This window comes from Maylandia zebra, linkage group LG11, assembly GCF_041146795.1.
Source record: "Maylandia zebra isolate NMK-2024a linkage group LG11, Mzebra_GT3a, whole genome shotgun sequence".
Taxonomy (NCBI): Eukaryota; Metazoa; Chordata; class Actinopteri; order Cichliformes; family Cichlidae; genus Maylandia; species Maylandia zebra.
Genome location: NC_135177.1, coordinates 24,103,174 through 24,115,299, shown reverse-complemented (window position 1 = coordinate 24,115,299; position 12,126 = coordinate 24,103,174). Strand labels below are relative to the sequence as shown.

At 41.1% G+C, this 12,126-nt stretch overlaps 2 protein-coding genes and 1 long non-coding RNA gene across 3 annotated transcripts; 1 reads left to right on the top strand and 2 right to left on the bottom strand.

Annotated features, from left to right (window-relative positions):
• Positions 1-305: 305 nt before the first annotated feature.
• gapdh (glyceraldehyde-3-phosphate dehydrogenase) lies at positions 306-4,524 on the bottom strand. Its single transcript, XM_004550778.4, has 12 exons — positions 4,412-4,524; positions 3,926-3,971; positions 2,729-2,828; positions 2,323-2,429; positions 2,148-2,238; positions 1,933-2,048; positions 1,637-1,718; positions 1,381-1,532; positions 1,199-1,277; positions 958-1,041; positions 773-870; positions 306-691 (listed from the first exon to the last, which is right to left on the bottom strand). Exons 2-12 carry the CDS (start codon positions 3,946-3,948, stop codon positions 622-624), a joined length of 1,002 nt encoding a protein of 333 aa, XP_004550835.1. The 5' UTR covers positions 3,949-3,971; positions 4,412-4,524; the 3' UTR covers positions 306-621.
• A 5,500-nt stretch (positions 4,525-10,024) lies between these two features.
• nppcl (natriuretic peptide C-like) lies at positions 10,025-11,930 on the bottom strand. The gene is made up of 3 exons (XM_004550777.5): positions 11,739-11,930; positions 11,016-11,188; positions 10,025-10,783 (listed from the first exon to the last, which is right to left on the bottom strand). Exons 2-3 carry the CDS (start codon positions 11,112-11,114, stop codon positions 10,487-10,489), a joined length of 396 nt encoding a protein of 131 aa, XP_004550834.1. The 5' UTR covers positions 11,115-11,188; positions 11,739-11,930; the 3' UTR covers positions 10,025-10,486.
• Positions 11,095-11,926, top strand: LOC143420951 (uncharacterized). Its single transcript, XR_013100694.1, has 3 exons — positions 11,095-11,215; positions 11,317-11,419; positions 11,788-11,926. It is a non-coding gene; the product is annotated as an uncharacterized LOC143420951 (long non-coding RNA).
• Positions 11,931-12,126: the final 196 nt, after the last annotated feature.

Below are 12,126 nucleotides of genomic sequence, written 5' to 3'. Positions count from 1 at the left end.
TTGCACAGTTTTTTAACCCATCAGATATCCTCTCAGGGCTGCGCAGCAGCTCCTCTGTGTTCCAGAGTTTGATTTCAGTAATGGACAAAAAAAAAAAAAAAAAAAAAAAAAAACTGTTTAAAACTAAAGATTCTGTTATTATGAAACCGAATTCACCTTTATATACTTAAATGTTAATGTCTTGTCAGAAATTCATCAGGAACAGCACTTAAGCTCATTTTCCTTTCAGTAAATAACTAATCTACTCCTCCAGATCAGCCTTCATACATTTCTGTTCAGATATAAAGGAGGAACAGGAGACTGAATCTCACAAACGAAGGACTTTATTCCACCACTGCAGTACTTCAGTACTACAGACAAGCAAATACATTCACACCTTTACTCCAAACCCAAGAACAGAACAGGGAATTTGAAAAATAGAAAAGAAAAAAAAAAAAAAGAAAAGCATTGGTCTCCAATTTAAATCTTCTTTTGCTCTATGTGGGACCTTTCCTCAGGCGTATTATGGGGGATGGCTACATGATGAAACCAGAGTCACAGAGAATACAATGCCTTTTTGTACATTTGTAACTCAGGACTAAGAAGAATGTGGGCTATGCGACAGTTCAGCGACAGCCAAGTTTACTCCTTGCTAGCCATATGGGCCATCAGGTCGCAGACACGGTTGCTGTATCCAAACTCATTGTCATACCTGGTGAAGAGGGGAGAGGTTAGCAGGAAACACTGGCAATAAATAGAAAGACATTGAAAGTAACCAGTGTTGAAGGCGTACCATGTGACCAGCTTGACAAAGTGGTCGTTGAGGGCGATGCCAGCGCCGGCATCAAAGATGGATGAATGGCAGTCGCCGTTGAAGTCTGTGGACACGACCTTTAGGACGGGGAGAAGAGTGTGGCACATCAGCAACGAGATCCACAGACAAAATGTAGCCATGAAGTGACAAAGTTTAGGGCGTACCTGGTGCTCTGTGTATCCCAGAATGCCCTTCATGGGTCCATCAGCGGCAGCCTTCACAACCTTCTTGATGTCATCGTATTTGGCCTGAAAAAGCAAAGCAGTTATATTTGCATTTTTAAAGAAAAAAAACACAAGCGGTGAACCACATGTGTAAATCTGAATTTAAAATCAAAGTCATCCACCCATTTTAAAAAGGAAATTTTTAGATCAATATTTTGTAAATTGCACGTGTGATACTCACTGGTTTCTCCAGACGGACTGTCAGGTCAACCACTGACACGTTGGGGGTGGGCACACGGAAGGCCATGCCAGTCAGCTTGCTGGGGGAAAAATAAATAAAATGTTTCACTTGAGTACTGGAGCATTACAAAGCAAAATATTGTTTTAAATTGTACATTAGAGTAGTGTTTTATTTGCACTCACCCATTGAGCTCAGGGATGACTTTGCCGACAGCTTTAGCAGCACCAGTAGAAGCGGGGATGATGTTCTGGCTGGCGCCACGGCCATCCCTCCACAGCTTGCCAGAGGGACCATCCACAGTCTTCTGGGTGGCAGTGATGGCGTGAACTGTGCTCTAATAGACAAACAGAAAAATAAAAAAAAATAGGAGGACAATTAAAAATGTAGCTTAAACATAATATCTTCAAAACTGCTTAAGTGCTGTGTATGAATTCCTACCATCAGGCCCTCAATGATGCCAAAGTTGTCATTGATGACCTTGGCCAGAGGTGCCAGGCAGTTGGTTGTGCAGGAAGCATTGCTACGGAGAAAGAACATCAGTCAAGTTTTAATTTTAAAATTAAATGTTTTAAATGAATGAAATTAATTATAAATGCAAGATCAGTAAAGACTGTCACAGCTTTCATCAGAACAGATGTGTAGTTGTTATTCATTGTGTTCAAAATATATTCCTAAATCTGTGATTTTGGCAGCAAAAACTCATTCATCTCCAAATATACCAAAAAGATTCCTACCTGACAACATTGAGGGACTTGTCATACTTCTCGTGGTTGACACCCATGACAAACATGGGAGCGTCAGCGCTGGGTGCAGAGATGATGACTCTCTTGGCACCACCCTTCAAGTGAGACTGCAGGATCGCATTGGAAACATTCAGTTTTCTTTTTGCACATCACATATAGCATACTACCTTTTTCTGCATTCACATTTTACATGATTTAGCACTTACAGAGGCCTTCTCAATTGTGGTAAACACACCAGTGGACTCCACCACATACTCTGCACCAGCCTCACCCCATTTAATATTGGCGGGGTCCCTCCTGAGGAAAGAAAATAGGGGTTATCTCTGAAACCATTACACAAATTAATAGCTTATACAAATATGACAGGCGAACTCAACTTACTCGTGGAAAACTGTGATTTTGTGTCCATCGATGACCAGCTTGTCTCCCTCAACCTTCACCTCGCCTTTGTAGCGGCCGTGGGTGGAGTCATACTGGAACATGTAGACCTAGAGAGGGGATAAGGAGAACTTTTTAGACAGGCTTCACAAAAACTGGGGGGGGGGGGGGGGGGGAGAATAAGTGAAGTGTGTGCTCCTGGCTCCAAAAGCCCTCATTTTATATTTAATTTACCCAGTTTGCTAAAATGATCAAATTCATACTTACTGGAAATGGAAGGAAAAAAAATCCAACAAGTATTTGACAAATAATTTTACTAGAATTATGTTATTCTAACATTCAGTCATACAAAGCTTGTGGTGAGTTCGAGCTAACGCCTTATATTCCTTTCATTTCCTCCTTGACTGACCATGTACTCCAGGTCGATGAAGGGGTCATTGATAGCGACAATCTCCACCTTCTTGGAGTGGAAACCAGCACGGGTCACCAGACGACCGATGCGGCCGAATCTGAAAAATGAACAAGAGGCGTTTCTCATTCTGGCCAGTAGGTGGAGACATCACACCACATTAAACTGACTACAGTCACGTCTTTGAGTTTCGGTGAAATGAAGGCGCTTGTTAAGATGATAAATACGAAAATAGATTTAAAAATAATAATAAATCAGAGCAGAGTTTGATATTTAGTCAGAGGCTTCCCTGTAACAGTTTAGATTTTTCTTTTGTGTGGGGCGAGATCTCCCCAGAAGACCTGACACCACAGTAGAAAGGCCAGGGTTCAAGAGGAGGGGCTGAGGGGTGTGTGTGCTTTTCTCTCTGAGAGGCTAAAGTCGAAATTAACCTCCAATGTGGTAATCCTGGTTACGCAGTGCACTGTTTGAACAACAGCAGGGTTACTTTTTAACCACAGGTCCAAAACTCCGGGCGCATAGATACACTCTGTCCTGAGAGACCAGGAAGAGAGGCGGGTGGATGACAATTTATTGAAAACAAATGCGTAGATCCGCGTCAGAACACGTGCGCTCATTGACATTTAGGTTACATAGGTCGCCTTTCACTCGCTGATGACCCCGAGGTCAAAGGCACTGGCTATTTAAGATCAACAAGAACATGAGAACAGCCGGCTGTCACCATTTAAATAACACAGCAGGCTGTAGAAGGGTAAAAACCCTTTTTGAAGGCTAATTTTAAAAATAGACCCTCCAGTAAAGTGACAGGACAGAAGACCAGCCTGAGACAAGTTTTATGTAGCTGCTCCCCAATACTGAATAATGTGAAATGTTATGCATTAATCCTTAAAGTGCACTGAACTGCAGACTTGCAGTGTACTGGACTGGGCCCTCGTTTAAATAATCACACATTATTCCATACACTTGGATAGCATCTTGCATAATACCTGCATTCTTTAATACAGGAGTTCGTAAAACAAACTTTAACAAGCGTGGAAACCTGAGCCAAGACAGCGGCGTGGTAATAATTCCCCACTGATGAGAGGGATGTGGTGGTGGGAGTCGCAAAGAAAAGTCCAAAGCTGAACCTCAGTGTGCGTTGCTCATTTGGTTTAATTAGAAAGATTTAGAGGAAGTGAAGGGGATGATCATTCTTACCCATTGATACCGACTTTCACCATTTTGCCTGGGTTGGTCTAGTCCTCTGGAAGGAAAAATGAGAGGGGGGAAAAGGTAGCATTGCGAAATTTATGAGGTACTTTATTAGCATTAAGTTGATGATAGCTGCTTGGGCTGCAGGTTAAGATAAGTGAAGACAACTTCAAGAACAACATGTGAAAAGTATTCTACTGATAAGCTATCTGTGATCACAGTCCAAGTAAAACTCAAAGCTAATCTGCATCGAGGAAAAAACTTCAGACTTTGCAAAACTAAAAGCATAAATGACTTAATAAACATGTTAAAATCTCTTGTCCTGCTAAACTTCAAACGTAATGATGATGTAAAGTGAGTTTCTTTTGACTTTATGACCACGTGTGCTTTAAAATTGGGCACAATTAAGCTCGTGCAGATTTTTCCAGGTGATCTAAATCAGCGCGTTGAGTCATGCAGCCTGAAGCCAATAAATTATTTGAAGGTATTTACCGTTTGTGAAGGGGCTCTGCCTGTCTTGGGACTCCGGATGTGAGTGGGTAAGAGCAAAGTTAAGCTGCGTGTTTTATGATTGACCGAGGTGTGAAGCCACGCCCCCATCAATGGTGACCACTCCTCGCCCCGCCCCCTCTGAATGTCAAGGTCGTCAGATGCACAGAGACATGCAGAGTGGCCGCTGCAACTTTACTTTTAAAAAGCTCTGGTCTTATGATCTAAGCTCTGCTGCGCATTAAAGGCCTGAATCTGGGAAATGTTTAACTCATTTTTCATTATTCCAGCAGCCTGTGCCATCAGGCCTGCTTTGTGTTTCCACTTTTAAAAGCACCAGATATAGATACCAACATATTAGAGTCCTCAGATAGTGGACTGAAAAAAGAGAGGGGTCTCTCTCTGACCTTCTCAGTAAATACAGACACACAGAGGGAGCAAACGAGGGATCAAATCTCTCCTTCATGGCTGTGACATTTACTGTCCAAAGACCATGACCCTTTGCTCTGTTGCTACTCTTCTTTTGCTGCTGCTCCATCCCTTCAGCAGAAGTCAAAAGTTGAACTTTGGTTACCTAACGTGAGCACATGATCACAGCGCGCATGTGCACAGGGGTAGATTTACTCAGCTGAATTTTGGCTTTATCAGGTTATTTGGTAACCGCTGAAACGCGTCATTGGGAGGCAGGTTATTTTGTCGGTGCTTAACTGTTTTCACTGTTGTTATCTGTTTTTTTTAAGTACGTTTTTGTCTTTTTATGGCAACAGTGTCGACACAGAAAAGAAAGGAGGTCAAGATATATTAAAAATAAATCCAAATAATGAGGGTGTCACTTTAAACCATAAGGCCAGTCAGTCCCAATCTCTCACTAATACCCCCTGCCACTATACTGGGCCTTAGCAGCCAGCACTCCTGATAGTGAATCCAAACCTGGCATGGCATCTTGTCACCAGAGAAGCATTTGAACTTGCAACACTTTGCAGGTCTAACTGAATAAAATTGTAATACTTAGTAACTTTTATTTTCCAACTCAGCTGCCCACAGGGTCCGCAGCAGACCTGCAGACGTGTCGTTCTGCACCACAGCTGGACAGTGATGGTTTGTTTTATGACTTCTGTCCAACAGTTCAGGCATAGCTGAACTACCACCACCCCGAGTGCATGCATGCCAGTCTTGGCCTCTGCTTTGCAGCTTAAGGTCAAAGAGGGGAAGTAAAGGTCAAGCTAAGATTAGACACAAGCTGCCTAGTCAACACTTGGGCCATGTCTGTACTGTAAATGCTGCCTCACTCAGATCACATGTTCTTTTCATATTACAACAGTTAAACTCGACCCACTGTAGACAGGCAGCAGCCACACAGCCACGGAGTAAAACAAGTGTGGAAAGGACTGTTTTACTTAAGAGAAATGTGAGTTATTACTCAGCTAGAACTGAGAAATGTGTTTGAACAGGAACTTTAAACTAGAATATCTACTGTAAACAGGCTCTTTTTTTGTTCAAGTTTATTTTATCAGCAGCGGGAAACAAACTGTATCAACTGCACATCAGTGATCAGCATGCAGGCACGTCTGCAGGGAGGAGAGGCCTTCAGCTACGTTTGTACAATTTGTCTTCTTAAAGCACAGTGCAAAGTCCAAAGAGCAGCTGTGTGTGGCAACGAGCAGATGAACAAGAGGAAATTCATACTGCCATCTTGTGTTGTGGTTCAAGCAGCCACCAGGTCAACCTCAGATGAAAAAGAAAAGGGACAGTCTTAAAATTATTTCGTTAAACCCTAAAAAGAAACCAAATTTCTACAAGAGGATTCAGTCAAGACTTACGTATCCATACAGACTGTAAGATTCCACGTATAAGGCTGATGAACAGTGAACATACAACAAAAATGTAACTTTTTTTTTAGCAAAGGTTAGAGTTTGGGGTATGCTAGCAGGGTTCTGAAGTGAGGAGACTTATGGGACCAGTTTGTACTCATAAATCAAGAGCATTCCTGCAGTAGAAAAAAAGCCATTTATAATTAGAACAACACGATCCTAACAGTCAAGCACAGACATGGCTCTGCCCTGTTGTCCGGGTGCTTTGCTGCTGTTGGGAGTGGTAAATCTGTGTTGCTGCCATAGTTTATGCTTTATACAGAGGTGTGGACTCGAGTCACATGACTTGGACTCGAGTCAGACTCGAGTCATTAATTTTATGACTTTAGACTTGACTTGAAAAAATGTTCTAAGACTTGTGACTTGACTTGGACTTTTACACCAATGACCTGGGACTTGAATTGGACTTGAACCGGTTTACTTGAAAAGACTTGATATTTCACCCCAAATATAAAATTTAACATGCATATTATATAGAGATTGAAAATGTGACGTCATTCACAGGTAGAACCGCAAAGGATTCTGGGAACTCGTGGCAAGAAGTACTAGCGCACGCAGGCTTTCAATTAAAATCAGTTACACAGAGATAAAAAGAAACACAAAAATGTCAAGAAGCTGTTGTATTATTAACTGCAATAGCCGGTCGCATGACAGCCACGGGAAGCCGACGGGTAAAGAGATCGGTTGTTATCGGATTACGACGTTTAAGAGAAATTGTTCGAGCCATGTTTCCGAAGTGACAAACAGGCGACGGATGGCCTGGATTGCAGCCATTCAAAGACAAAATATAACGTCCCAGAACACTCCAGCTCACAGGTTAGTCTGCTCCAAGCATTTACACAAAGGTCAGTCTGCTGTTGTAGTTAATACGTCATTTTCATAACATAATTAGTGATATAGGTTACAAGCAAGTCTGGCGCTGAACAGAAATTGTCGCGCTATGCTCCTTTATTTATTGTGCATAAATAGTGAATTGTCCTGACACAATATTGCGTTTCGCTTCTGTTATTATGGTACATTGACAAAAACATATACTTTTATTCACAGTTTAAAACAGGTTTTTTGTATCACTAATTGCCCAGTACGATTACAGCATACAGTATTATTGTCACTGCTACATTTCTGTGATGCGTACCAGAAATTATTTCCACTACTAATTAATTACCGTTGAGCTCAAAGGTCCTATTAATAAACGGTTAACGAATGTGTATTTATGACGACGATTTGTGAGACTGGTAAACTTATGATACGTACGATGGTCTTTACTTTCTACACGGTGCATTTCAAGGTCCTGCACCCATCCGTCGGTAAACTGTACCTGGGCTTGTTGCAGTGACCTGAAGTTACTAAACTTCATGAGTGTATGCACTCACTCCAAGAACCGTATGCTTATAAATATGCATATAAATATGAGATAGCTGACTTCATCTAACTAGCAAATGTTTTCCAGGCTACGTTGGTGATGCAGTTTTTTTTTAATGTGTGTGATATTTTTGTCATGCGATTTTAAAGCCGGTCCTACAACCGCATCCAAGAATAACATGCAGCTTATCTCAGAACTGTCGGTGAAAATTATTCTTGGAGCTAGGTTTAATTGAGCTGCATTCTAAAGAGGTGCAATTTCACAATTTGTGTATATTTTCTAAGTTCACTATTTTGTCATGTGTTGAGAAAAACACAGATTTAAAAATTACATGGTCTAATATTTACATTTAGCATAACTGCAACATGCTTTTTTTCGTTTTTTTTAATGACTCGAAAGGACTTGAAATTCAAAATTTCAGACTTGTGACTTGACTCGGACTTTTACACCAGTGACTTGAGACTCGACTCTGACTTTCCTGACATTACTTGAGACTTGACTTGAGACTTGAGGATAAAGACTTGAGACTTACTTGAGACTTGCAAAACAATGACTTGGTCCCACCTCTGGCTTTATATATCAGGCGAGTTACAAGAAGAGACATTCTCTCAGGGAGTAATTTTAACGCCTGTTAATTATTGGAATTTCCAGTAAGACAATGGCCTCAAACGTGAGTATAAGTCAACTAAAGCTTTCTCCAGGCATCCTCCCTGAATGAAAATCTTTGGCAAAACACCATGTTATGAAAAAATCATCCACCCATACATCCAGTTTCTTAAAAACAATGGGGCTCGGAGCTTATCCAGTTGTCATAGGTCAAAAGGTGGTACGCCTTGGACAGAGTTTCGGTCTATCTCAGGGCTAACGACGAGATACAGACATTCACACCCACAATTTTGAGTTACCAGTTAACCTAAAATGCATGTCTTTTAAACTGTGGGAGGAAGCCAGAGTACCCAGAGAACCCATGCAGCCACAAGAAGGACATGCAAACGCCACACAAAAAGGCCCCAGACCCAGTGTTAACCACCACACCGCCGTGTCACTTCATGCTTAATTCACCAAAGTCATAGCTGGTGTGTTTTACTTTATTATAATCAATAGAATCATTTATAGTAATGGAGATTTTTTTGTTGGGAGTGACGGAGATGAACAGGATTAGAAATGAATGCTTCAGAGGGACAGCTCAGGTCGAGCAGTTTGGAGACAAAGTTAGAGAAGCAAGGCTGAGACGGTTCGGACATGTGCAGAGGAGGGACAGTGGATGTATTGGACAAAGGATGTTCAGGAGGGGGCTGCCAGGCAGGAGGAAAAGAAGGAGACCTCAGAGGTGGTTTAGGGATGACAGAAGGTTGGTGTGAGAGAGGAGGATGCTGTGGGATAGGGTGCGATGGAGGCAGATGAACGGCAGCCAAAAGAAGAAAATATACCCATTAGAATCACTTGTAGGTTTTCTGGGTAAGTGAAAGGCTGTGGCAGGAAGAATATGTTTTTAGAGATGTACATTTATTTAAATGTTAGGAAATTGTGAAAAAATATAAAAAGGTCATAACAATTTCTCTCAGTTTTTGAGAGCCTTGATCAACATCTTCAAATTGACTTTTGAAGATTCAAACATTTGTAGTCCCTCAATGTGTGAAAAACAGAAAACAGGTGGAACCAGAGAAATGCTGGCCATTAATTTTCAGTCAGCTGTTTAGGCTCTGATGATTTTCAGATGTTAGTAAGCAGTGATTTGCCATTATAAAACATTTTCAAGTTTCTCTAAATCTGCAGCTGGTTTGAAGGATCTTGAATTTTAGGACACAGTGAAAACCTAACATGTTTTTAATGCGTACTACATGAGCTCCTCACAAGTTTGTGCATTACCAGCAAATTACGTCATAGTGTCGACTGTTAGATTTGATATACTTAACAATGAACATCCTTACTGTATGTTAGTCCCTAAAATATGTCGATTTTTACAACTCTGTTACTACACAGATTATTTTATGCATTCACGCCATCTAATTCTGTAAGCATGTTAAATCAAATTCTATTTAAGCTCATAGGGAAAAAAATTAGCATTTGTTTTTCTTCCCTGGGAACTTTGTTGTAATGCCAGAATAAAAAAACAGTTTTGGACGCTGCAGCCGATCTTCAAATGTTGACCGCTTTTGCCAGAACGACGAGGGAAGAAATGAACTTCCTCCAACAGTCATGAGAAAAAATAATTTAGAAGAGTTATTATATCTGTCATGAGAATTTGATGCTCTGTTTTGAAGGACAAATTGAGATGACGTGTGTGAATACAGAATGAACCATGTGGGCTTTTTAATGCAAGGAAGGAACTGGATTTTATGCGGGGTTGAAGTTAAAAAAAAACAACAAAAAAAACCCCAGAACGCCACAAATGTCAAATCCATTTATTCATGCAAATCATAAGTAAACAAAAATAAATTGCAGAAATTTCTGATGCCATCATTTTTTGACTATCCACATCTATTACGGCTGCTTTTAAACAAAATCACCTGTCCACAAAAGGTCTAAACGTTTACAGAGTTGCAGACAAAGCTAGAAGTACGGAAAATGCTAAATTACTTGAAAAATAAGCCCAGAAATTGATGGTGATCATTTGATGTAAACACAGCACACATGTTCTAATATTCAGGTTAACATTTAGATATGGAATAAACTGTGAAGCATCTGATCTACACTGGATGAAACCACATTAGCAGCACTGTAAGTTTACACCATACTACACGCATGTAAACATCCTTCTCTGCAGGTGAATGCCTATGCATGTGTGTTTCCTAATAATCTAAGAAGGATGTAAGCAGTCTTTAGTTTCCTCCTCTGTCTCCACTAACAGCCCAGTCCACTCATAGACCCGATCCGATCCAATTTCAGGCCAAAGCATCCCCGATTCCACCCCCTCCGTGACCGGTCCGGTTCTGCTCGCTTTTGGTTGGCCAGGGTGCCCTTCAGCAGACGGAGCCAGGGGGTCTCGGGCTGAGTTTGTGCATCAGCCCATTTGGGGTATTCAGCAGCTTTGGACCCGGAGGAGAGGGTGGACTGCTCCTCTGCTTGGCTGTTGAGCATGTTCTCCAGGTCGTCAAGGGTCAGAAGGTCATTGTAGCGTTCCAGAAATTGCTCCACAAACTGCACAGTGGAAAAAAAGAAGGAGAAGATGATGAAATTTAATTGTCGGGGAGTATACAAGGGACAATAATTCAATCAGTGATACATTTCATTACTCTCTCTCTGCTTATTCTTTCCTGTTCTGCCTCCCATCCTTTGTGGACTCTCCTTGATTCACTCTGAATTCTCCTCAATCTATTTTTTTTTTTTTTTTAATCCAGCCCTCCACATCCACTCCAATCTCCTCCTGTACCTGCACAGCATCAGGAGAAGGATGCAAAGCACGAGCCTCTGTGATCTCCAGGGGAGTCAGGAGGAGCAGAGCGGCACAAAGCAGCACAGGGCACAGCATGGCAGCAGATGAGGATGAGGAGCAGGAATAACTGGAATCACACCGGCTCAGAAGATTCAAACACTGATGAAATCCTGGAAAAAAAATTTTCATTATTCAATGTAAATATTTTGATATAAATACTGAATCTCCACTAATACTCCACAGATTGTTTATTTGACAATTTAGTGTCTAAAACACATCTTTTATTGTGTGTTCACAGATAAACATTGCTGCGCAGTAACAAGTGACGCAAGGAAAATATGCACAGCAAATATAATGTATGCACGGGGCATCTAACTGAAGGCAACTGGTAGTAAATCGAGGTCAAAAGAACTCAAATTCATGAATCTTAGAAAATAAAATTGACATTTGTAATTGTTATTTGAAAGAAAAACATTTCATTTTTGCAGCATCTTAAATTTTAAAAATAAATTAATAAAAATAAATAAATTGAAATATTAGAATTATGAATAAAGAGCTTCTAAAATGTTAATTCTCTCTATATTTTTACAGATATCAAAAAACACTGTCTGGAGTTACTGTGTAGCGATTTCTTTTATGTAATGCAAGATTTTATTTTACATTCTTTAGGATATGCTAATTCTAACACAACTATGAAAGAGGAAATTTAAGAGCGCTCACCTGTTGTTTGGTTCTTTCTCAAAGCTCTTGGTGTCTTCTGTTATTACAGACTCTTCTCCATCTCCTTCGGTCGCTCAGCTACCTCTCACTTGTTGGCACCTGCTGGGAGCATCACTATCTCACTCAACTGGCTCCTCCTATTCTTCGCCTTCGCTCACTGATGGAATTGGAGGGATGATTTTCTTCCTCTTGCGTCTGTCCCTTTGGCAGTGGCTGAATGCTGGGGCATCAGCTGGGATGCTGCAGAGGTTTTGTAGAGCCAGAGACACCCTCCGCCCCCAAGCACCACCACCCCCACACCATCTTCCTCCTCATTTTTTCTTTGGAGTGATGTCATAGCCTTGTAGAGTCATTGTCATTGCCAAGGTGACTGTGTAGTTTGGACCAT